The 25562-nt window shown below is 56.5% G+C and overlaps 1 protein-coding gene and 1 long non-coding RNA gene across 4 annotated transcripts in view; one reads left to right on the top strand and one right to left on the bottom strand.

Annotated features, from left to right (window-relative positions):
* Window positions 1-8272: 8272 nt before the first annotated feature.
* LOC131488148 (uncharacterized) lies at window positions 8273-11859 on the bottom strand. Its single transcript, XR_009250092.1, has 2 exons — window positions 10168-11859; window positions 8273-9907 (listed from the first exon to the last, which is right to left on the bottom strand). It is a non-coding gene; the product is annotated as an uncharacterized LOC131488148 (long non-coding RNA).
* Window positions 11860-11972: 113 nt separating this feature from the next.
* The window catches only part of LTBP3 (latent transforming growth factor beta binding protein 3), a 17846-nt gene continuing 4256 nt past the window's right edge, over window positions 11973-25562 (top strand). For all 3 annotated transcript variants that reach the window (XM_058689641.1, XM_058689640.1, XM_058689639.1), the window contains exons 1-17: window positions 11973-12758; window positions 15774-16103; window positions 16235-16437; window positions 16616-16721; window positions 16942-17034; window positions 17210-17332; window positions 17836-17994; window positions 18081-18266; window positions 18842-18858; window positions 18933-19005; window positions 19182-19280; window positions 21132-21257; window positions 21347-21478; window positions 21602-21730; window positions 21969-22091; window positions 22331-22453; window positions 25379-25501. In XM_058689641.1, coding sequence (XP_058545624.1) covers window positions 12437-12758; window positions 15774-16103; window positions 16235-16437; window positions 16616-16721; window positions 16942-17034; window positions 17210-17332; window positions 17836-17994; window positions 18081-18266; window positions 18842-18858; window positions 18933-19005; window positions 19182-19280; window positions 21132-21257; window positions 21347-21478; window positions 21602-21730; window positions 21969-22091; window positions 22331-22453; window positions 25379-25501 — 2467 coding nt within the window. In that variant the 5' untranslated portion in view covers window positions 11973-12436. The remainder of the gene's footprint in view (window positions 12759-15773; window positions 16104-16234; window positions 16438-16615; window positions 16722-16941; window positions 17035-17209; window positions 17333-17835; window positions 17995-18080; window positions 18267-18841; window positions 18859-18932; window positions 19006-19181; window positions 19281-21131; window positions 21258-21346; window positions 21479-21601; window positions 21731-21968; window positions 22092-22330; window positions 22454-25378; window positions 25502-25562) is intronic.

Below are 25562 nucleotides of genomic sequence, written 5' to 3'. Positions count from 1 at the left end.
TGAGAGGGGTGGGGTTTAGATAGACCAGTTTTAAAAAGTCACTGGGGCACCTGGCTGGCTCAGTTGGTACAGCAGGCGACTCTTGATCTCAGGGTTGTGAGTTCAAGCCCCATGTTTGGTGTAAAATCTCTAGAAAACAAAAAAATACATGATTCTGTTTCCCCTAACACTAGCCCCAGCCTGGTTGCTGCATTTCCTCGGTGGCAGCTCAAAGGGGACCTACGAGATTTACACTGAATTGTGGTTCAACCACCTAGGTTCTCTTGTTGGACAGATGTGGTCCTGGATCGTGAAAACAACTGGAGTGTTCTCTCTTTGAGTCCTCAGAAGTGGCCCAAATGTAGACTGGGGGACCTAATGAGTCCCTGTAAGTTTTATAAAAATGTCCCTGTCAGGGGCACCCGGGTGGCTCAGTTAAGCATCCGACTTCGGCTCAGGTCACGATCTCATGGTCTGTTGAGTTCGAGCCCCATGTCGGACTCTGTGCTGACAGCTCAGAGGTTGGAGCCTGCTTCAGATTCTGTGCCTCCCTCTCTCTCTCTCCTCCCCTGCTCATGCTCTCTCACTTCTCAAAAATGAAAACGTTAAAAAAAATTTTTTTTAAATGTCCTTGTCCTTCTTGCACCAGACCCTTCCAGATGAAAGATGTCAGTAGGGAATGATTGGAAAAAGGTGACGTTCTGGCTACTGGAACAGAACAGATTGATTTTGTAACAATGGAAGTGAAACAACCGCCTGGGCAGCTCGGAGGGAGCACTTCAGACACAGGAGCCATGAGGGAGAGAGAGACATTAGTGATCTTTGTCTTTCCAAGGCACCTGGAGCCTCCCTTACTAAGGAAAACATCCTGGTCCAATGCACGCAAACTGTCACGAGTGCCTTAAACTTAACTGCCTGCTGGGTCTGTTATCGTCCACTCGACAGCTCTGACCTTGCTTTGATTGCCATTCCGCTTAAGCTGAGAGACCGGGAGCAGCAGAGGGTGGCCTCGGCTCCTCTGCTTCCCACATAGAACACCTGCCAACACCAGCACCTCCAGGTGTCTTCCTCATCCCCAAGCCTGTAGCCGTCATCACTCAGACATTCCCTGGGGTAGATGAATGCCATCTGGCTGGTGGCAAGGGCAACCCAGAGAGGTTGGGCCCTCAATCAGTCCCTCCGAAAACAAAGACTAGACTCCATTATTTGACTTGGACTGGGCACTCTAAGGCGACTAGCGTGCGGAGAAGCCACATTGGAGGCGCCGTCAGTTGTGCCCCCAACCGAGGCAGGTCCCACTTGGCGGGGGGGGGGGGGGGGTTAGGTTTCTTCCCAGAAGCACCATGTGGATCCTTGAGACTGCACGACTTGTGTGGAAGTTAAATGTTAACTTGCCTCTTTCTTGAAAACAGGATGACTTCAAATTTATCCAACATTCTGGGGCGCCTGGGTGGCTCAATCGGTTAAGTGTCCGACTTCGGCTCAGGTCATGATCTCGCGGTCCATGAGTTCGAGCCCCGCATCGGGCTCTGTGCTGACAGCTCAGAGCCTGGAGCTGGCTTCGGATTCTGTGTCTCCCTCTTTCTCTCTCCTCCCCCGCTCATGCTCTGTGTCTCACTTTCTCAAAAATAAAAACGTTAAAAAAAATTTTTTTTTTTAATTTATCCGACTTTAGTTGAAGTGATCAGTGGCACCACCTTGGCCTAGAAATCTTTTAGGAGAGTTTTAATTCACTACCTCGTGTTGCTATGGATGATAGAATTTCCCTGGACTTCTTCCTTGCCAGCCGGGGCAGAGTCCATGCAATCGTAATATATTCTGCTATACCTACCTGGGTTAACACTTCTGGTCAAGCGGAAAGGTTGATACCTAGAAGCAAGCAACCACCCCCACCCCGCCTTTTTTTTTTTTTTTAAAGTAGGTTTCACACCCAGCACAGAGTCCCATGTGGGGCTTGAACTCAAGACCCTGAGATCAAGACCTGAACTGGGGGACGCTTGGGTAGCTCATTCAGTTAAGCATCCAACTTCAGCTCAGATCATGATCTCACGGTTCATGAGTTCGAGCCCCACATCGGGCTCTGTGCTGATGGCTCGGAGCCTGGAGCCTGCTTCAGATTCTGTGTCTCCCTCTCTCTCTGCCCCTCCCCACTCACACTCTGTCTCTCTCTTTCAAAAATAATTAAACATTAAAAAAAAAAAAAAAGACCTGAACTGAGATCAAGAGTTGGGTGCTTAACTGGTCACCCTGCAACCTCGCTCTTTAAGGGAGATCTGATGCTTAATGAATTTGTTGAACTAGGACCCTGAGGGGCATGGTTGAGGTTGAGGTCAGTACTATAAATTGACCTCATTCTGCTGCTTCAATTCCTGTTGAGAGAAGCCTTACATAATGCTGTGTGTGACAAATTGAACAGATTTGGTCCCAGACTCTGTTGATCAGATTTACTGATGATGTGGTACCCTCATGGGAAAATCTGCCAAAATCAAAGTTCAGAAATGAGGATTGGTTATTATTGCAAAATAGTTCTCCGGGAGTCTCTTAAGTTTCTTCACATTTTGCAAGAGAGGGACTATCTCCCTTGTCCTGGACTCCTCTCAAAGATGTTGGTACAGTGAGCAGCCATGGAAGAGAAGATGGAAACAATGTCTCCTCCAGAGCAAAGGGCAGACATGCTTGCTGGCCATTAGAAAAGATGTGGGTTCATGGGCGACTGGGTGGCTCAGTTGGTTGGGCGACCAACTTCGGCTCAGGTTATGATCTCACAGTTCATGAGTTTGAGCCCCGCGTCGGGCTCTGTGCTGACAGTTCAGAGCCTGGAGCCTACTTTGGATTCTGTGTCTCCCCTCTCTCTACCCCTCCCCTGCTCACACTCTGTGTCTGTCTGTCTCTCAGTAATAAATAAACGTTAAAAAAATTTTTTTAAACAAAAGATGTGGGTTCATAAAGATGTGTATGTACACACACACACACACACACACACACACACACACACATACTGGAATACTACTTGGCAATGAAAAAGAATGAAATCTTGCCATTTGCAACAACGTGGATGGAACTGGAGGGTATTGTGCTAAGTGAGGTAAGCCAGTCAGAGAAAGATACCATATGTTTTCACTCATATGTGGAATTTGAGAAACTTAACAGAAGACCATGGGGGAAGGGAAGGGAAAAAAAGTTACAAACAGAGAGGGAGGCAAACTATAAGAGACTCTTAAGTACACCAACTAATCTTTGATAAAGCAGGAAAGAATATTCAATAGAATAAAGACAGTCTCTTCAGCAAGTGGTGCTGGGAAAACTGGACAGTGACATCCAGAAAAATGAACCTGGACCACTTTCTTACTGGACAGTGACATCCAGAAAAATGAACCTGGACCACTTTCTTACTGGACAGTGACATCCAGAAAAATGAACCTGGACCACTTTCTTACTGGACAGTGACATCCAGAAAAATGAACCTGGACCACTTTCTTACACCATGCACAAAAATAAACCTAAAATGGATGAAAGACCTAAATGTAAGACAGGAAGCCATCAAAATCCTAGAGGAGAAAGCAGGCAAAAACCTCTTTGACCTCAGCTGCAGCAACTTCTTACTCAACATGTCTCTGGAGGCAAGGGAAACAAAAGCAAAAATGAACTATGGGGACCTCATCAAAACAAAAAGCTTCTGCCAGAGAAGGAAACAATCAGCAAAACTAAAAGGCAACCGACGGAATGGGAGAAGGTATTTGCAAATGACATATCAGATAAAGGGTTAGTATCCAAAATCTACAAAGAACTTATCGAACTCAACACCCAAAAAACAAATAATCCAGTGAAGAAATGGGCAAAAGACATGAATAAACACTTCTCTAAAGAAGACCTCCAGATGGCCAACTGACACATGAAAAATGATCAGTATCACTCATCAGGGAAAGACAAATCAAAACCACAATGAGATACCACCTCGCACCTGTCAGAATGGCTCACATTAACAACTCAGCCAACAACAGATGTTGGCGAGGATGCGGAGAAAGAGGATCTCTTTTGCATTGTTGGTGGGAATACAAGCTGGTGCAGCCACTCTGGAAAAAAGTTATGGAGGTTCCTCAAAAAATCAAAACTAGAACTACTCTACGACCCAGCAATTACACCACTAGGTATTTATCCAAGGGATACAGGTGTGCTGTTTCAAAGGGCCACATGCACCCCAATGTTTATAGCAGTGCTATAACATTGGAAAGAGCCTAAATGTCCATCAACAGATGAATAGATAAAGAAGATGTGGTCTACACACACACACACACACACACACACACTAAAGTATTACTTGGCAATCAAAAAGAATGAAATCTTGCCATTTGCAACAACGTGGATGGAACTGGAGGGTATTATGCTAAGAAAAATCAGTCAGTCAGAGAAAGACAAATATCATATGACTTCACTCATATGAGGAATTTAAAATACAAAACAGATGAACATAAGGGAAAGGAAGCAAAAATAATATAAAAGCAGGGAGGGGACGAACCATGAGAGACTCTTAAATATGGAGAACAAACAGAGGTTGCTGGAGGGGTTCTGGGAGGGGGGATGGGCTAAATGGGTCAGGGGTATTAAGGAATCTACTCCTGAAATCATTGTTGTACTGTATGCTAACAAACTTGGATGTAAATAAATTAAATAAATAAATAAATAAATAAATAAATAAATAGATAGATAAATAAATAAATAGATAAATAGATAAATAAATAAATAGAAAAGAGAGACTCTTAGGTACAGAGAACAAACTGAGGGATGATGGGGGTGGAGGCAGGGAAAATGGGTGATGGGCACTGAGGGGGGCACTTGTCGGGATGAGCACTGTGTGTTGTATGTAAGTGATCAATCACAGGAATCTACTCCCGATGCCAAGAGTACACTGTATATGCTATAAATTAGCTAACTTGACAAAAAATATATATATATTAAAAAAAAGAAAAGATTTGGGTTCTCTAAATTTAGAGTCCTCTCCCTAGTGCAACCCACTGTGTGTAGACATCTATCTGGCCCATTGATGCCACCTCCGTGGGACTTAGGGACAAGGGGACTAATGTCAATAGGCTCATGATCACACTGTTTACTGTGCCCTGAGTAATGAAGTCCTTTGTCTCTGACCCAAGAATCTCATGTCTTCTGCCGGCATGCACAAGACAATGGTGGGCTCACTTCTTACTCTGCAAGTAGGGGGCAGTCTCAGCCCCTTGCCAGTCTTTGACAGGGGTACAAAGAAGATCCTAGAAAAGCTGGTGGTAAAACTTATTCATAGTAGTCATGGAAAGCAGACCAGTTGTCTGGGAAGCAGTGGGCTTGGACTCTTTCAGACTATTCCCTCACCAATGAATCTATCACACCCTCATGTAAGCCAGCCCAACATCTGTCCCTACCTGTGGCACTGCTGACATGGCAGTAGTTAGGCCCATTCCTCAGGGGTAGCAAACACCATGGTGGCAGATATACTCGCACAACTCAGTAACAGCCACCCTTGACTGCCTCATTTGGAGGTCAGGTTCACATGGTACCAAGTGGTCTATGATGTATAGCTGTGATTCTGAAAAATATAATTTATGTTATTGTATCTTCACACTAACAGGCACCCGAAAGGTATCAGCTTTTCTTCTTGTTTTTTTTTTTTATTTTTTTATTTTTTTTAACGTTTTATTTATTTTTGAGACAGGGAGAGACAGAACATGAACAGGGGAGGGTCAGAGAGAGGGAGACACAGAATCTGAAGTAGGCTCCAGGCTCTGAGCCGTCAGCCCAGAGCCCGACGCGGGGCTCGAACTCACGGACCACGAGATCATGACCTGAGCCGAAGTCGGCCGCTTAACCGACTGAGCCACCCAGGCGCCCCTTCTTCTTGTTTTTAACTGTAATGTTAATTGACCTGACATTTCTGTGGAACAGGAAAGGGCTTGATGATACAGTGACAAAAATACTACTCAACTTGCGGTATATGTTTTCTTTGGGGTGGGCACTGTGCTAAGGGCTTTTCACGACCTATCTCGCTTAATGCTCAGGACGACACCGTGAATTAGGTCTTATCTCATCTCTAATTCACAGATGAGGAAACTGAGGCTTGGACAGGTTAAGAGATTTCTCCATGAGCACTCTGCCCGGATGTGACAGGGCTGGGACTCCATCCAGGCAGTGTACCTCTAGAGCCTGACTCTCAGTGGGGTTTTCCTGTGTTTGATAGGTGGAGAGGGGTAGCAGGGCCGAAGATGCTGTCTGATTGATCAAGCATGAAGAAAGCGTCATTTCATTTTCCAATCCCATCCCTTTGTCACAGTATGTGGCACATGGGAGGGACTCAGTGAAAGCCACTCTCGCCAAAGTGTCTTGGGAGAGAGATGCTTCGGGGCAGAATCGTCCTCTCCAGGCCTCTGAAACTTTCCACCCTCACCTTCAGAACTGATGCGTAGCCCCCCACTCCCCTACCCCCCAGAGTCATGTCTTCAGAGCCTAGAAGCTTCCTAAAGACATTCAGAACTCTGAAGGTGGCACAGAGCCCCTCTTCTAGTGGTTGTACCCCACCTCCTCACAAGCAGCCCATCACGGTGCCCAGACCCAGATCACAATGACAGGAGTTAACATATACTGAGTACTTACCACGTGGCCAGCACCCACTAAGGGGTTCCTAAATGCCAGCTCATTTGCATCCCTGTTTAACAGTGAGGCAATTAAGACAGAGAAGTTGAAGAGTTTTCCCAATTCCCATAGTTGGTACAGGATGCAGCCAGGAAAATCTAAGGCCAGAAAACCACCGCTGTGCTCTACTGACTCCTGAAATATAACTTCCTTATGCAGGCTGCCTCTCTCCTGTCCCGCCAATTCCCCCAATGAGGCATTGGGAGCCCTGGGTTTGAGTCCTGGCTCTGCTGTTGACCGGCGGTGTAAACTTGGCCAAGTCCCTTGCCTTCTCTGGGCCTCAAGAACTCCCTCCACACGGAGCCGTCCCTAAATTTAAGCAGGTCTGAACATTTCCTGGGCCTGGGTCCCCTGCCTCATGTTTGTCCCGTCCCAGTGGAGCTCGTCATTGCCCTCAGGGCCCCACGCACCTATCTTTAGGACATTTGTGGGACCCTTCTCACTCCTCCCTCCCAAGAGTACTTGTGTATGTTTCGGATCAGGCAGCCTTGAGTCCCATTCCCACACTTGACTCACCTGATGACCTGAGTCTGTTTCATCTTTCAAAGCCTCAGTACCCCCTTCCCGGGGTCACTAGGAGGATGTAACAATGTAAAGGTATAAAGTGCGTGGTAAATGATGGGTGTTCTTGTGGCTCACTCCACCTAGCCAGTCAACAAACTTCAGCACCTTCTGTGTGCCAGGCCCTGTGCTAGGATCTGGAGACAAAGGTGTGCCTTCCTGGGATGGCTGGGAGACAGAAAATAATGAAGTAAACACACCTATAGGGGCGCCTGGGTGGCTCAGTCGGTTAAGCGTCCGACTTCGGCTCAGGTCATGATCTCACGGTCGGGCATCACCACGTTGGGCTCCGTGCTGATGAGCCTGGAGCTTGCTTCAGATTCTATGTCTCCCTCTCTCTCTGTCCCTCCCGCACTCGCGTTCTCTCTCTCTCTCTCTCTCTCTCTCTCTCTCTCTCTCTCTCTCTGTCAAAAATAAATAAACATTAAGAAAAAACTTAAAAAAAAAAAAAGAAGTAAACACACCTATAAAGAAGAATGTTCCAAGGGTGACTGGGTGGCTCAGTGGGTTGAGCGTCCGACTCTTGATTTTAGCTCAGGTCATGATCTCACCGAGTCGGGCTCTGAGCTGCTATTGCAGAGCCTGCTTGGGATTCTCTGTCCCTCTCTCTCTGCCCCTACCCTGCTCATGCTTGTGCGCGCTCTCTCTCAAAATAAATACACATGAAAAGAAGAAGAAGGAGGAAGAGGAGGAGGAGGAGGAGGAGAGGGGGGAGGAGGAGGAGGAGGAGGGGGAGAAGAATGTTTCAGGCTGTGATGCATACCAGCAGGAAACAAATAGGTGATGGGACCCAGAGGGCCAGAGGTGGCTGTTTTAGAGAAAGACGTAAAGAAATGCTTCCTAGAGGCAAGAACCCTAGACAAAAAGGATTGACCCCACCCTCATTCCCTGCAGAGTCAAGAACTCAGCACCTCTGAGGCACAGAGGACCTTGGGGACCAGCAAGCAAAGGGAAGCCACTGGAGGCTTTTTAAGCAGGGGAGTAGCATGGTTGGAATCAGGTTTGTTGGTTTTTGTTTTTTTTTTTTTAAGTTTATTTATTTATTTATTTATTTTGAGAGAGAGAGAGAGAGAGAGAAAGCACACACGCACGTGTGAGCAGGAGGGAGAGAGAATCACAAGCACGCTCCGTGCTGAGAGCACAGAGCCCAACGCAGGGCATCGGACTCTTGATTTCGGCTGGGGTCATGATCTCACAGTTTGCAGGTTCGAGCCCCATGTAGGGCTCTGCACTGATGGTGCAGAAACTGCTTGGGATTCTCTCTCTGCCCTTTCTCTCTGTCCCTACTCGGCTCGCACTCTCTCTCTCTCTCTCTCTCAATAAACAAAGTTACAACAACAACAAAAAAGGCAGCTCTGGCACCAGGTAGAAGACGGACGAGGGCAGAAGTGGCAGTGGGGAGACCCGTTGGGCAGCAGAAACGATCTGGAATGACCGAAAAGGTCATGGTCTCCTTGGACTTACAGGAGAACTCTATCCAGGAGGCATGGAAGCATGCTGGTAGATCCTAGGGAGATGGGGTGCTGGGTATAGTGACGCAGGAGACGAGGCTAGACAGGGGCAGGCCCCAAGAGCTGGACTGTCAAAGTCTACCCTGCTGGTCCGCTCTGCCTCTTTGTCCTCCTTGCTCCATGACCAACCTCATGTGCTGAAACCTCCCAGGGGCCCCTGCCCACAGGCTGCTTTTGGGGCTCAGCCCCTGGGAGGCCCAGCAGGACAAGAGGAGACGAGAGTAATATTGCCTCAGCCCAGTCCCCTCTCTGGTGCCCAGGGTCTCTGCTGCAGGCCCCAGCTCCAGCTCCTGTGGTTCCAGGCTTAGGTTAGTGGGGTAGTTGGTCCCCCCCCCCCACCCCCCAGTTCCTTCAGCGGCCAGGGCTTCCCTCTGTTGCCCCTGGTGGTCTCCTTGCCCTCTGTAAGCGGTCCCTCCCATCCAGCCCCCTCAATCACCCACATGCAGGTGTCCTCTGTTCCCTGCCGGCTCCCCACTGAGCTTAAGGAGTTTGGTGATGACGACAGATAACACTTACTAAGCACTCAGAATGTGCCCGGTACTGGACGGAGTGCTTGCTTTCGCTGTCTTAAGCCACTGAGTCTCCTCAGCAGCCCCTGAAGAAGGGCTGTCACCACCCCCTCCTGCTTTTGGCAGCGGGGGACACTGCTGGCCACACACTCCTCCCAAACACTCCTCTCAATCTTTCCTCCGTGCTCCCTCCTGCTGCTCTTTGTGAGTCACTTCCGACTCTGCCTCCTCTCCCTGACCTGCGAGTGGGGACCTCCCTGGTTGACCAAGGGCCCGCTTCTCTCCCAGGCTGAGCCCATCCTTTCCCATGGCCATCGATGCCCCTGTATGCTACGGACCCCAAGTCTGTGTCTTCGGGCCAGACGTTCTGTCTGAGTTCTAGACCGCTGGGTTGAGATGTCTCTATCTGGATGACACAAGCATGTCAGACTCAGCAAGGCCCCAAACAGAACCCCAGGCTCTTCCCAGCATCTCCCTCTCCGCCACCTTCCTTACCCACCCTCGGGCTCAGGCCAGACTCCCTGAGCCATTCGTGCCACCTGCCTGTCGGGTACCGGCCACTCACCCAGTGTCTAGATTCCAGCTCCCAAATACATCTCCACTGTGCCCAGGATGTAGCATCTCTTCTGGGGTGATGGCAGCAACACCCCCTCTTGCCCTGATACAGTCCCACTGAAATGAAAAAAAACAAATTCCTCTGGGTGGCCTCCCACATCCATATCCTCTCCCACGTTGCACCCTGTTGTTTTGCTTGCCTTCTTTTAGTTCCTAGAAGAACTGAATCTCTCTCCCCTCCCATCCCCCAGCCCCGCATGCCCTCTGTCCATCCCCCTCCCATCCCCCAGCCCTGCATGCCCTCTGTCCATCCCTGCGCCCTCAATCCCTCAGGCCTCCTGCAGGCTTCCCTCCCGCTTGGCTGGCTTCACACGTACCCCCATGAATTCCTGTTCCTCCTCCAGCTTTCGGCTTAGAAGTCCCTTTGTCAGAGGGGCTTCCTGGACCTCCAGGTCCCACCACAGCAGCGGCAGGCCTCCATTGTAGCCACAGTCACCTGTGAATTGACTTGTCGCATGTCAGTCTCCTCTACAGAGGCTCCAGGTGAGGCAGGGATGGGTCCTATACCTTAGCAAGAGCTTGGTACCTGGTGGATTCTCAGTTGGTTGAATGAACAGAGCGCCATTTCGCAGGTGAGAAAACTGGGGCTTGGAGAGATTAAGACTCCAACCCTGGTCTGTTTGTGCTGTGTTCCAAGGGGAGCCACAGCCTGTTCTCAACAGAGGAGGGTCAGGTTCAAATGAGTAGGAGGAAAAAATGACTACGGACCCGCTCAGCCCTGAACCTGGCAGGTGGTAAGCGCTCACTATTATTCCCTGCCTCAGTGTGTGATCTGAGACCCGAGGGAGGGTGGGGCTGTCTCTCGTATCCACTTTGGGACTCCAGCAGTAGGGATCCCTTGAGGACACGGCCTCATCCCGTCCCTGCAACACCAGGCTGTATGAACAGGTCAGAGCCCACTGGGCACTTCAGGCAGGGGCTCCACTTAAGGGTTTCCCTCAGTCCCTCCAAAGCTATCCAAATAAATCCACCCTCACAGTAAAAACCATGAGTTCCTTGGACAGGTGTTCCTAAAGGCAAGTCCCTGAACGCCCTCCCCCGGTCAGACTGCCACCCCCAGGGCCCAACAGGAGAGGGTTGGGTGCTGCTCTGACCTGGCAGTGAGCTGCTCAGGATACCCTGGTCACACCCACCCCCTGCTGAGTTCTGTGAGTCAGACACTGAATCCTGGGGTCTCCTGGCCAGGCCCTGTGGGCACAGTTGAGGCCCCAGGACACAGCAGGCCTCCAGGGCTTCCTTTCCAGACCAGTGGACAGGCCTGGCTCCTCTGAAGCTTTACCAAACCCAAGGCCCCTCCCCAGCCCCTGCCAACCCCTGCCCTGGGGCCCTGCTGTGCCCCTCCCCAGCCCCCTGGGCCCTCAAGCAGCACCCCCCTCCTCCCGGCTGTTAGCCTGGGAAGGGGGCCAGGCCCTGAGCTCAGACCTTGGCGATTCCAGAGTGTCTGAGGCCCAGAGCCAGCCCCGCCAGCTCGGCCAGACAAGGCGAAGGGGGTGGGGGCAGGGTGGGCACCAGGAAGCCATTCGGGGGCGGGGGGGGGGGGGGGGGTTGGCAGGGAAGCCGGGCCTCCAGCTTCGTTCTTTCGGCCCCTCTTCCGGCTCTCGGAGCCCCTGGCCCAAGGGTGCCCTCTCCTGGAGCCCCCTCCTCGGAGGCGAGTGGAGCGGCACTAATGAGAAGTGACTCTGGGGTGGTGAGCCCCCCACGTGCGCAAGGGAGGCTGGGAAAGGGCTGAGAGGCCTGGGTTCCAGCCCCACCTGGCCGCCCCGGCGGCCGCGTGACCCGGCCGGGCCCCGAATTCCTCCCCCAGCCTCGGTTTCCCGCTCTGACGCGGCCTCGCCGCCCCGCCCGGAGGAATCCGGCGGCCCGGCCGGCGGCCCAGGTGAGGGCCCTCTGGCAGGCGCCCAGCGCGGCGGCGGCGGCGGCGGCGGCGGGTTCCGGCGGGGCGGGCATCTGGGGTGGCGACCGCCCCCCACCCACCCCGGCCTCCGCCCGCCCGCACGCCCTTGCTCCTCCGGGCGGCAGCGGCGACGCTTGAAACTGAAAAAAAAAAAAAAAAACTGTCTCCCTGGCCCGGGGCCAGCGTCCCAGCCCCCTTCGCCGCCGCCGCCGCGCCGCAGCCAGGGAAAACAACTGCTCACTTCTCCCTGCGTCCGCCCCGCGCGCTCCCTGCTTCCCGGCGGCCGCGGGAGCCCAGCCCGGCCGGGGGAGGCGCGGAGCGGGCCGGCCGCCCGGCCTTCCTCTCCCCTCGCTCCTCCTCTCCGCCTCAACCCGCTCGGCCTCCGCGCGGCCGCCTCACTTCGGGGCCTTCGCAGGCCCCCGGCCCCGGCTCGTGGCTGGGCTCCTTCCCGGGGCTCTGGAAGTTTCTGGGCTCCCCGCGGTCCAGCCTCCATCTCTTGGCCTCGCACCGGGCCCCCGGCCGCGCCTGCCGTCCCCTCCCCGCGCGCTTCCTCCGTTCCTCTCCCTCGCTGCCCTCTCTCCCCCCTCTCCCGGGGCTCCCGGCTTGCTACCCCACCCCCCTCACCCCCCCCCCGGGGGGCGCCGCGACCATAGCCCCGGCCCGGGCGCGCCCCCCGGGTCCTGCGGCCCCGGATGCCCGGGCCCCGCGGGGCTGCTGGCGGCCTGGCCCCTGAGATGCGCGGGGCGGGGGCGGCGGGGCTGCTGGCGCTGCTGCTGCTGCTGCTGCTGGGCCCGGGCGGCGGGGCCGAGGGGGGGCCGGCGGGCGAGCGGGGCGCCGGCGGGGGCGGGGCGCTGGCCCGGGAGCGCTTCAAGGTGGTCTTTGCGCCGGTGATCTGCAAGCGGACCTGCCTCAAGGGCCAGTGTCGGGACAGTTGTCAGCAGGGCTCCAACATGACGCTCATCGGAGAGAACGGCCACAGCACCGATACGCTCACGGGCTCCGGCTTCCGCGTGGGTGAGGGCCCGGGGGCCCGGGTGGGGGACGCGGGAAGGCAGACAGCAGGACAAATGCGGGATACCTGGTGGGGTAGGGTCTGTGACACTGGGGGCGCAGGGTGCGGAGTGCAGAGCTCTGGGGGCCTGGGGTCGGGGGGGTGGGGGGACACGAGGGGCTTGGGAGGCTGGAGTCCTACCGCCACAGCTGGAGGGCCGCGTGGACCGGGACTTCACAGCTTTGGGCCAGGGTTGAGGCCTAAGGTGTGCAGTCATGCTGGGGTCCTGCATGATACAGGCCGCTCGGAAGGTGCTGGGTTCTGAGAGGGAGTCAGGGTCATTACACAGGGGCTTTTGAGGGATGTGAGCTGGGGCCCAGGAGGTCTCAGAGAAGGGACAAATTCTCCCCTAAGAAACAGAGTTGCTGGAAGAAACAGGAGAAATCTTTTCAAAACGTCTAAAGTAGGCCCTGCCAGGGGTAGACACCTGCATGCTCTGGGGGGAGGAGCCAAGGTCAGGGCTGGGGGTGAAGAAGTTAGATGTTGGCAAGGTCTTGGAGGGGAGGGGTGCTGAGGCCTAACAGGCGGAGCGCAGGCCTGGAGGTGGGGGCTGTTTGGGGTCCTCAGTCCATCTTCTCCCTGGCACCCCATCTATGCCTCCCCCATAAGATCTCAGGAGCTCTGCTTCAGAGTCTCCCCTCCCCAACAATCCCTCATGACTCCCCAGTTCCACTCGGAGCCTACCCCTTCCTCAGCATCTCTCTTCAAAGGGCAAGGCCTGGGGCTCAGCTCTCCTCCCCGCAAGGCCCTGTGGGCCAGGCTGGGGGAGGTGTCCCAGCAGTAATTACCCTCCTGGACAGGGTAATTAGGCCGGGCCCAGGATGGCACCAGCGAAACGGCCCCTCTTACACATTCCTGTACTCAACATACCGACTCACAGACCCAAGGAACTCCACTGATGTGGCTCAGAGTCTCATGAGATGTGCGTGTGTGCGTGTGCATGCATGGGCTTTGCAGTGACACTCTGTGATTAATTACATGTTCCTTTGTGTTGTCCTGGGTGTATGTCTCCAGTCACTATGGGAGTGTTTCTGTGAGCTTGTGTTGGTGCCAAAATGAATGCGTGTGATGCGTGTGTGTGTGTATGTGTGTGTGTGTGTGACAGAGAGAGACAGACAGACAGAGGAGATGACCGTGCATGTGAGTGTATATGGGCCCAGCCTCCCAGACCCCCTGGCCATCCTGCCCAGGCTGCTGTCTCCATCTGTGCTGCCCACATCCCCCAGGCTCAGAGCCCAGGCCACAGTGGGCGGGTGTCATTGAGAGGTCACCCTCACCGCTATGGGTGACTCACTGGGAGGCAGGAAGGAGAGGATCCTGCCTCCCCCAGCCCAGGACACACCCCTTCTGCCCTGAGAGTCCTGGAAGGATGGGCTGGGCCAGGATGCTCTTAGCCAGGCCCTGACGGCCATGGATGTGGGTTGGCCCTCTGAGGCCCTGCAGGTGTCCAGAAGAGCATCACCCCCAGCTTTCCATCCTGGGAAGTGAGGGCAGCCATGGGGCAGGCAGGAGAGGGGCTCGGTCTGGTGTGTGAGCTCAGGGCCCCAAGGCTGGATGTGAGATGTGAGTGTGTGTGTGACAGAAAGACATAGGTCCCAGCCTGCCACTCAGTCCTTCAGTCATTCCCCCTGAACCTCCTCTGGGACCCAGAGCTGAGGCAGACCCAGCCCTACCCTCCAAAACACTCTTCGTGTTGTGAGAGACAGACATAAATATAACCAAGTTAAGTGCCAGGCAGAGCAGGACAGAGGGTGAGAACTCAGGAGAGAGAACAGAGGTGTGGCGGGGATACATGGAAAAGCTCCCAGGAGGAGAAACTGAGGCTGGAAGGATAATATTTGAATATGTAGAGGTGGAGGGACAGGGCCCTGAGGGAGGGTGGCATAAATAAAGCCATGGAGGCAGGAGATGTGACCCATTTGTAGGAGGAGGGAGAGGAGTCCTGAGGCATGGGGTCCACGTGGAAAGAGCAGAGGGGGATGGACGTAAAGAAGGTTCATTCTGGGCCATGGAGAGCCTTAAATGTTTGTGCAAGGAAGCGAGGAGTGAGCAGGGATGTGATACGCCAGGGCTTTGCCTGAGGCTCGTTTCTCTGGGGGTGCTGGGCTGTGGACACGCAGGAGAGAGAAAGAGGCAGGAAGCCGGGGAGGAGGATGGGTGGCAAGACACAAGGCACCAGAGGGGCAGAGGGCATGGCGGGGAGGGACATGGGTTCATGAGACTGTAGAGAGGCCGGAACTGGGTGGAGTGGAGCAGGAGAGATGCGGCCTCTGAGGCTCAGTAGAACGACCTTGGCTGGCAGGGATTCCCCAGCGGTAGTCCAGAGGGAGGGGTGGGGGCAGGACGCTGATTTCAGACAGTGTCCCCTGGGTGGAGGTGCCCAAGAGAGGTCCCAGAGAGGTAGCAGCTAGAGATGTGGGCCCTGGCATGGCAAGGCAAAGGGAGGGAGGGAGAGGGCGAACCTGGAGAGGGCTGAGGTCTGAATGGGGAGAATTTAGAAAAGGAGGAAGTGCCACATAGAGATCACATTCCCAGGAACGTTTGGAGGGAAATCCAGAGGAGAGAAAATCTGCTCCATCACCACGATCGTCCTCATCATTTGCAACTACTTATTAAACACTCAGCGTGCAGGGCACTGAGTGTTTGTACAGGCGTGACCTCATTTCAGAGACACAACAAACATCGCTACAGACGAGGACACTGAGGCATGGGGCTCAGGGCCACACAGCTGGCACGTGGCCTCCTAGCTAGGATTTAAGTACAGGACTTAAGACTCCAGAAGCCAACGTGGGTAGTAGGATGTTGGAAGACCTATAGGGCAGTTTCTACGTGTTCCGAAAGCCAGCTTCTCAAGGACAGGGCCAGTGGGTGGCAAGGAAGTAGGGAGGAGGGGAAAGAGGCAGGCTGTGGGTGAGGGAGCAGGCCTGGGGGCTGGGAGGGCCGGTGGGCCCGGTTCCTGATCCACCTCCCCTCCCCAGTGGTGTGCCCTCTGCCCTGCATGAACGGCGGCCAGTGTTCCTCCCGAAACCAGTGCCTGTGTCCCCCGGACTTCACCGGTCGCTTCTGCCAGGTGCCCGCTGGAGGAGCTGGCGGGGTCACCGGCGGCGCAGGCCCCGGGCTTGGCCGGGCCGGGGCCCTGTCCACAGGCGCGCTTCCGCCCCTGGCTCCAGAAAGCGAGTCTGTAGCCAGCAAGCATGCCATCTACGCGGTCCAGGTGATCGCTGATCCGCCCGGGCCCGGGGAGGGGCCCCCTGCCCAGCATGCAGCCTTCCTGGTGCCCCTCGGGCCAGGACAGATCTCAGCGGAAGGTACCGGACCACGGGCAGACCCGGGGTGGCCGAAGTGGGCGGACACTAGGGTGGCGGGACCGGAATGAGCGACCGCACCGGCAACCGGTGGTGCGGGGCAGCCCTGAAGCCACCGTGCCCCGCCCCCCCAGTGCAGGCCCCGCCCCCCGTGGTGAACGTGCGCGTGCACCATCCTCCCGATGCCTCGGTCCAAGTTCACCGCATCGAGGGGCCGAACGCCGAGGGCCCAGCCCCCTCGCAGCACCTGCTGCCGCACCCCAAGCCCCAGCACCCCCGGCCACCCACCCAGAAGCCCTTGGGCCGCTGCTTCCAGGACACACTGCCCAAGCAGCCTGTGAGTGAATCCACAGTCCAGCTGGACCGGACCTTCGGTCTCCCAGGGTTGTCCTGTCCCAACTAAACGGGGATTGCACAAAACGGGGGCCCACGGGCCGAGAAGGGAGGAAAAGGGCCTGGGGAGGGAGGCTGGGTGGGGCTGGGCGCCCTGTGACCCCAGTCCCAACTTCCCCTAGTGCGGCAGCAACCCCCTCCCCGGCCTCACCAAGCAGGAAGACTGCTGTGGGAGCATCGGCACCGCGTGGGGCCAGAGCAAGTGTCATAAGTGCCCCCAGCTGCAGTGTGAGTGCCTGGGCTCCGGGATCCCCGTCACTGCAGGGTGGACCTCGGCATACCTCTTCCTCCCCTGCAGGAGAGGACCCAGCCGGTGCCGCCCGAGCCTCTCCCTGCCCACCAGATTCCTCTCACCCATCCCACTCTGCTCCTCCCCATGGCCCTCCTTTCCCCCCTCCCCTGCAGGACCCCCAGTGTCCTCCCCTGCCACCGTCTCCTCTCTCTGCAGACACAGGGGTGCAGAAACCAGGACCTGTACGTGGGGAGGTGGGCGCTGACTGCCCTCAGGGCTACAAGAGACTCAACAGCACCCATTGCCAGGGTACGGCCAGCCAGGAGATTCTGTGGGCTGGAGGGGCAAGCCAGTTGTCACTGGGGGAGGCCCCCAGGTGACTGAGGGAGCAGGCGGGGCTGGGGCAGGACCCTGAGGTGTTCGGAGTAGCTTGCTGTCACCCTATGGCCCCAGACTAGAGGGATCACATTCCTGCTTACCACAGACATCAACGAGTGCGCGATGCCCGGCATGTGTCGCCATGGTGACTGCCTCAACAACCCCGGCTCCTATCGCTGCGTCTGCCCACCTGGCCATAGCTTGGGCCCCTCCCGAACGCAGTGCATTGGTGAGAATGGGGGGGCTCAGGTCCCTGGGAAGTCACAGGCATGGACCTCCAAGCAGCAAGCGGCAAGGATCAGAGAGGTCACAGAGGTCACCGTGTGGTCAAGGGTTGATTGCAGGAGGATCGAGGCCCCGAGCCGATAGGATCAGGGATAAGTGGGGTCAGGAGTCACTTGAGATCTGGTCAGAGGTCACATGGGGTCAGGGACTATATAGAGTGAGGGTTGTAGGAGATCATGGTCTTGGTGGGTAGGAGGGATAAAGCCCTACATACAGCAACTAGAATCAGGGGTCAGTGTGGCCAGCGGTCACAGAGATTTCAGGGGTCACATGAGGTCAGAGAAACACGGGTTCGGGGATCACGTGAGTTCGGGGTCACCTGAGGTCAGAGGCCACAGGAGGATCAAGGGTTGCCTGGGCCAGAGAGGCAAGGCCTGGAGCAGCTTGGAAGAGGGACATGGGCGGCGATCAGGCCCAGGTGACCATGCCTGCCACTGGCCCCCGCAGCGGACAAGCCAGAGGAGAAGAGCCTGTGCTTCCGCCTGGTGAGCCCCGAGCACCAGTGCCAGCACCCGCTGACCACGCGCCTCACCCGCCAGCTCTGCTGCTGCAGCGTGGGCAAGGCCTGGGGCGCGAGGTGCCAGCGCTGCCCGGCTGATGGCACTGGTGAGCCTGGGGCATGTGGGGCGAAGGGGCCGTCTCTGTGCCCGTCCAGGAAACACTCACTTCTCTGCCCCTCCCTCTGGCCACAGCTGCCTTCAAGGAGATCTGTCCAGCTGGGAAGGGGTACCACATCCTCACTTCCCACCAGACCCTCACCATTCAAGGCGAAAGTGATTTTTCCCTTTTCCTGCACCCTGACGGGCCACCCAAGCCCCAGCAGCATCCTGAGAGCCCCAGCCGGGCACCGCCACCTGAGGACGCGGAGGAAGAACGAGGTCTGGCCTGAGCCTTTCTGTTCCCTGACAGATGATGAATGCCTTAAGACTCGATCCCCTGGCTCCCCGTCCACAGATGTGACCTCAGAGTCTAACCCCTAGCTCCTCATCCTTGACCTCATCACTGACCCCCAGAATCGGCCCTCTCGTCCCGAACCAAGGTTGTCACCCCAGGATTTAACCCCCTGATGGACAGGATCTGACCACCCATTGCCCTCCGGATCTATTCCTCTGACCCTGGAACCCCTTTGATTTCCAAACCAGGGCACTGATCCAGTCCGAATGCTGTCCCTAGATCTGACCTTCTGTCTCCTGACCCAAGGATTTGGCCCTAGCTGTAACCTCCTGAGTCTTGCTCGATAACCCAAGGACCTTGACCAACCATCGCTCCCCATACCCGTTCCCCTGACCCGTGATGCAAACGCCCCCTGACTCCAGGATCTAACTCTTGACACCTGACCCAGAGACATGACTGCTGAACTCTTAGAGACCCTAACCACAAATACCAACTGCCAGTCCCAGTCTTAACTCTCTTCCCAGCCCTGCGCTAATGGCCCCATCTTCTTCCCTTTTAGGGGTGAGCACGGACTCAGTGAGTATGAGAGCCCAGGTGGGAGGAGCGGGGAAGCCAAGGAGACAGAGGGCTCATGCTGCTGTCACTCACAGCCAGTGATGGAGGAACAGTCGGCACAGCAGAGCCACCTGACCGCCACCACATCTCCTGCCAGGCCCTACCCTGGTGAGCTGGCGGTGCTGGAGGAACCAGTCCTCAAGGACTGTCACTGGGGGGTGGTTGACAGCTTAGCCACCCGGGGATAGTGAAGATGGGTGTGAAGTCCCAGCCACTGGCCTGCCTGGAGAGGGGCGGCTCTCCCATCCTCCACACCCCCTGACGGCAAACACTGTCACCTACAGAGTTGATCTCCAGGCCCTCGCCTCCCACCGTGCGTTGGTTCCTGCCAGACCTGCCCCCTTCCCGCAGTGCAGTGGAGATTGCTCCTACCCAGGTCACAGGTAAGACCTGCCCACGTAGGCTATGTCCTGGAGAGGCCAGGTCCCTGGCTTAATTTCAGTCCTCCCTTACCGCCCCCTCCCCCCATCATTCCTGAGCACTAACCCTCCACCCAGGCTTCCTGTGTGCCTGGCCCTGGGCTGGGCTCCGGGGAAGCCTTGGTGTGCAACCTTGAAGGATCCGGGTATTGTGGTGGTCAGCCCAGTCTGACGGTACTTATTCATTCATTCAACAAATACTTACTGAGTACCTGTTATGTGCCAGACACGGTTTAGGTGCTGGGGATACAGTAGTAAGCAAAAGACAAAAATTCCCTGTTCTTGCACAGTAAACAGAAAACAGATCAGTAACTAAAAATCCAGGATGTCTCATAAATGCCATGAAAAAGTAAATCAGAGAAGAAGTCTGGGGATTATGATAATATGTAGGGTGGCAATGAGAGAAGGCTAGCAGGGCTTTAAAGAGTGTTGGAAATTAAGGAGAAGAAGTGGGGAAGAAATGGGTGTGCAGGTTGGGAAAACGGGACACTCCAAGTGAAGTTTAGGCAAAGGCACGGAGACATGGAAACCCTGGTGGAGGAGGGAAAACCACACAGCCCCGTGTTTCTGAACCAAGGGAGGGCCGACGCGTGGAGCCTTGTTCAGAGGCTTGGGTTTGATCCCAAAGGCTGTGGGAAGTGTCTGTAGGGTTTGGGGCATCATGATAATTGCTAGCTATGGCTGAGCAATTGCCTTGTGCCAGGCACCGACCGGAGAGTTTTACGTACTAAACATCACTTAACTTTCTCATACTCTGAAAGTGAACACTGGTAGCTTCATCTTCCAGATGAGAAAACAGACGCTCAGGTTCAGTATCTTGCCCACAGATCACACATCTGAGCCAGGTTCAAGCCCAAGTCTGTGTGGACTCCAAAGCTACAAGGAGCCACCGGCCCCATTGAAATCTAGGAGGCTAGATGGGCTGGGGGAGGGGGGAGTTGATGGCTCAGGCAGAAGGTGGCTGCCCAGGAGGCCTGTACAGGCTAGGACAATGCAGTGACAGCCCTGGGGGTTGTGGGAATGTGGGGGAAGAGGCATCTGGGGAGGCTTCTCAGAGGAGAGGGTGTTAGGTGTAGGGAGAGATACTCTAGGCAAAAAGAGCAGCTCACCAGGTGTGTTTGGGTGGGGCAGGGTTCAGGGTCAAGGCCTGGGCTGCAGGTGGGGGGGAAGGGAGAGGGGGAGTGAGGGAGTTCAGTGAGACTGTTGACAAAGAAAGTGAAGGGGGTTTCTGGATCTGACTGCCTACATATCCACAAAGGGGCAAGCCAGATTCCCAGGAAGGAGCTCCTGCCTGCCTTGGGAAGGGGAGGAAATCAACCATTCTGGAATGGGGGACCCGGGTCCCTAAGGCAAGGGTGTTGGGGTCACTGGGCTAGAGGATATGGGAGTAACAAATGCTGCGAGATTTTAAATATTGAGGTGACTGGAGGGGAGGGTCTTAGAGCCCCTTGGGTAGGGGCATTGGGATGACTGAGGCCCTCAGGGGATGTGATCGGGTTTGGGGTGACGGGGAGACAGAATATAGTGAGTAGAAATAGAAATATCAGGGATCCTGGAGTTGAGGAGAGGGATGTCAGGGACCCGGGGTTGCTCTCTGGGGTCGTGATGCTGGGGTGATCTGGGATAGAGGTATAGGAAATCCTAGGATTGGCGTATGAGTGTACAGGGGCCTGAGGTCATGGTGTGACCAGGCTCAGGTATCTGGGTTATTAAGAATGGGGTATGGAGGTCCGCCCGGGGAACGTGGCAGAAAGTGAGTGCTCCCTGCTCAGCCCCATGCTCCCCCCCCCCCCCCCCCCCCCCCCCCCCCGCCAGAGACAGACGAGTGCCGACTGAACCAGAACATCTGTGGCCACGGCGAGTGCGTCCCGGGCCCCTCGGACTACTCCTGCCATTGCAATCCGGGCTACCGGTCGCACCCGCAGCACCGCTACTGCGTGGGTGAGCGCGGGCGGCCGGGCGGGCGGCCCGGGGGCGGCCTCGGGTCCCCATATCCCTCTGACGTCTCGCCGCCCGCGCGTCCTCCCCAGACGTGAACGAGTGCGAGGCGGAGCCGTGCGGCGCCGGGAGGGGCATCTGCATGAACACGGGCGGCTCCTACAACTGCCACTGCAACCGCGGCTACCGCCTGCACGTGGGCGCCGGGGGGCGCTCGTGCGTGGGTGAGCGCGGCCCGGCCGGGGCGGCGCGGAGGCTGGGGGGATGGGGGGGCCCTCGTCCCGACCGCCGCGTAACCGCCTCTGCCGCCCCTGGCGTCCCCCTCGCGCCCTCTTCCTCCCGCGCAGACCTGAACGAGTGCGCCAAGCCCCACCTGTGCGGCGACGGCGGCTTCTGCCTCAACTTCCCCGGTCACTACAAGTGCAACTGTTACCCCGGCTACCGGCTCAAAGCCTCACGACCGCCCGTGTGCGAAGGTGGGGGAAGACCCCATCCGGGCCGACAGGGGGTCCTCCGCTGTCCCTCGGCCTGGCGTGGGGGCAGGGGGCCTGGGCTCCAGCTCTGGGCCCCTCAGAGGTTGGGGTGCGGGAGCCCTGAGGTCCCAGTGGGCCCCGTTGATCCGTGACGGAGGGAGGTCCTGCCAAGGATACTGAGGGCCTGGTCGGTCACGATGTCCCCAAATGGGTCTGCCTCCTTCTCGCCTCACCCACGCAGACATCGACGAGTGCCGAGACCCTAGCTCCTGTCCGGATGGCAAATGCGAGAACAAACCCGGGAGCTTCAAGTGCATTGCCTGTCAGCCCGGCTACCGCAGCCAGGGGGGCGGGGCCTGCCGCGGTGAGGGCGGGGCCTAGATGCCGGACGGGCGGGTTCGAAGGCAAATGGGCGGGGCCCATCCGGGAGGGGTCCCCCGCGACCGGGCAGTTTCGGGGTCCGGTTAGGGCAGGGGCAGGGCTTATGTTCGTGAGAGTCGCCTCGCAGGCGGCGCCCCCCATACTGGGCGGGGGAGACCCCCCACCCCGACACAGTGCCAGGCCCAGTGGGGTGGCGACCGAGGTGAGTCTTCTCTGCCGCAGACGTGAACGAGTGCGCCGAGGGCAGCCCCTGCTCACCGGGCTGGTGCGAGAACCTCCCAGGCTCCTTCCGCTGCACGTGCGCCCAGGGCTACGCGCCTGCGCCGGATGGCCGCAGTTGCCTGGGTGAGCCCCAGCCCTGCCAGTCAACGCCCCCCGCACCCACGCCGCGCGCAAACTGGGGACCGAGTCTGTCCCACAGTGGGCAGGAGATAGATAATGCACCCTCCAGTTCACGGATCTAGTCACTCATTTTCTCAGCGAACCTAGCCCATGGAAAGACCACCAGGATTTCTGTGTAGGAAGGGTCTTAGCAGGCAAGGCTCTAGCTGCTTTTGCGAAGCAGGTGCCTTAAATTTAAAGAAAAGGAAAACCTATAAAAGAATGGGGAGGGGCGTTAGTAGCCCCTCTGCACTGTTTCTTTCCCTTTTTTTAGAGAGAGGGGAGAGGGGCAGAGGGAGAAAGAGAGAGAGAGGATCTTAAGCAGACTGCACACTCAGTGTGGAGTCCATCCTACGGCCGGAAGATCATGACCTGAGCGGAAACCAAAAGTCAGTCGGTCGCTTAACCTAACCGACAGCCACCCAGGCGCCCTTGCACTAATGTTTCTCGTGCACCAAGAAGTCTGGGGAGTGCAAGGCCGTGGGCCTGGATGGAATTTGGGTGCAGGGCTGGGAGGAGGGGAGACCTGAACGGTCTTAAAGAACCAACCGAAATTAGCCAAGCAAAGGAAGTCAGCGCCAGCGGCCGCAGAGGTGAAAAGCAGCACTGCACGTGCAGGGAACTAGGGTAGAAGCAGGGAGTGGGGGCTGAGGCTGGCTGGTGAGGGGCAGGACCCCAGGCCCTGGGCCTCAGCCCCTGGAAGGCCCCTCTAAGCCCTGCCCAGGAGGTTAAGCTTCGTCCTGAGGGCGCTATAAGGCACCTGAAGCATTTTAAGGGGAAGGGGGACGAGATTCACCCTTTGCTTTAGAAAGTTTCCTGATGCTGGGTGTGGAGAGCAGCTGGAGGTCTTCTGATGGCTCAGGACACAGATAGTGGTGGATGTGATGAGAGAAGTTGCCTCGGGATGGTCATGAGATGATGTGATATTAGAGAAATATTAAAGCAGACTCCCCGGGGGCTTGTTAACTGTATGCCCAGGTGGGGGTGGGGGAGGGGAACAAGGAACCCTCCAGGTGTCTGGTTTGGGTGACTCTGCGGGTGGTGCTGTTCACTGGGATAGGGTCTCTAGACGTGGTGCATATTTGAGAAGGGAGACACCCAAGTTACATGCTGGACAAGTTGAGTGGGTGGTTTCTGCGGGCCTCTGGGCTGGAGATGACAGCAGAAGGTGGGCCATACAGGGTGGAAGCCTTGGGCCAAACACCCCCCCCCGCCCCCCAACACGCACACTCCTAGAACTGTGGACGTCGGGGGCCGTGGAGCCTTAGGGTGTGTCTGCTCAGCCAAGGGGGGTGGTCCAGTGAGGGGAGCCTCACAGAGCCTTGTGGGCAATACCACATCAGCGGAAGGCAGGGGTCTAGGAGTGGGAGATGGGGAGGAGGGCTGGAAGGAGGCCCAAGGAGCACCAGCTGAGAAACTGGGGGAGGAGAGGCTCCCAGGGCAGAGGAGGATAAAGCCAATGCAACAGAGAGGTTCTTGGAAAATAAGAACTAAGTGGTAAGATGAGAAAGCTCCCGGTGACCTTGTTAGGGTGGTTTCTGTGGCACGAGGGGGTTAGGAGGTGGCAGCTAGCAAGTGAGGAAGAGCGAGACCTGGGGCGGCCAGAATGGGGTGTAGGGTTGTAGGCTGAGGAGATGCCATGAAAATGGGCGAGGGGATGACAAGGGCAGCTGGGGGAGGGGCCATGGACAGGGAAAGGGACATCTCTTGCCCTAATGGGAGCCAGAGGGGAACGGCTATAATGATTTGCAGGAGGTTAAAAGAGATTCCTCTCAATTCTCTCACGTACAGTGAAGAGCCTGAGTCCAGTAGGGGACTTGTAATGATCAGTAGAGGTTTGGGACTGCCCAAGGGCATGGGAGCTGTCTAGGGGCTTTCCAAAACTCCAGGCTTGGGAGGTGGGGGAGGGTAGCCTCGGCCACACTGAGGATGGGGCGGGTCCAGAGGCCAGAGGGAGTGGCTGTGGCCCAGGGTGCACAGTCTGGCAGCTGCCTGCACCCCTCTCAGCACCCAGGATCTGGAGACCCAGAGGCAGGCATGGCCTGCCAGACCGGTGAGGAGGAAGGAGAGATGTTCGTGGGCCCCTGCGAAAGAAGGCGAGGTAGGGGACTTGAGAATAGCAGAGGCAGTGGGAAGGAAGCAGCATCTGAGATGTCCAAGGTGGGGCAGATCCCAGCTCCTGTCCTGAGAGTGAGTGGCTGCCACTGAGGTGAAGGTCACAGAAACTGCTCAAGGGTGTAAGGTCAGAGGCCGGGGCCAGCTGGCCACATGGATGCTGAACACTTCTAGGATGGGGAGCAAGATAGAGGGAGAGAGACTAGGAAGGTGAGTGCTGACAGCAGTAGAGAAGGTGAAGGCTGGCATGGGGTCAGGTGCACCCCAGAGGCGGAGCTTGGTTTGGAAGGGGGTTGGAGGTGTGGCCAAGAGCCAGCTTCTGGCAGAAATGACTGCAGAGAAGCATGCTCTCAGGGGAAAGCCAAGCTCCTTCACTGCACAAGGAGAAGAAACTATTGTGTGAGAAGGACAGAGAATAGAGGAGCTTATTCACATGGGAAGAAAGGGAGCCAATGCAGGTAGGGGAAGGGGAGAGCAGCTGGGGCAGTATGGGAAGAGGGGATGGGGAGGGTGCCCTTTTTGGAGAGGATGGATGAAGGTTGGTGAGGCTTGAGCTCTTTGGAATCGGACATGGCCCAGGGTCCCTGGCAGCACCTGGCCTGGTCACTAGGGCATGGTGTGCCACATGGAGGGCGGGTTAGGGTCCCGTGCTTCCCTTCAGCTCCCCTGGCCTCCACTCTGGTGCTCCACGCCATAGGCATGAGCGGGAAAAGGGTGGCAGACGCCCGAGACCATCCCCATGCTGGCCCTCTGACCCTGCCTTGTGCCCTGCAGATGTGGATGAGTGTGAGGCCGGGGATGTGTGTGACAATGGCATCTGCACCAACACGCCAGGCTCCTTCCAATGTCAGTGCCTCTCCGGCTACCATCTATCAAGAGACCGGAGCCGATGCGAGGGTGAGTGGGGCCTAGAGCTGGGGATTAACTTGTTCCTCCCTATCCTGGGACTTCTAAGCCC

Source organism: Neofelis nebulosa, chromosome 10 (assembly GCF_028018385.1).
Source record: "Neofelis nebulosa isolate mNeoNeb1 chromosome 10, mNeoNeb1.pri, whole genome shotgun sequence".
Lineage (NCBI taxonomy): Eukaryota > Metazoa > Chordata > Mammalia > Carnivora > Felidae > Neofelis > Neofelis nebulosa.
This window is presented reverse-complemented; position numbering and strand designations above follow the sequence as displayed.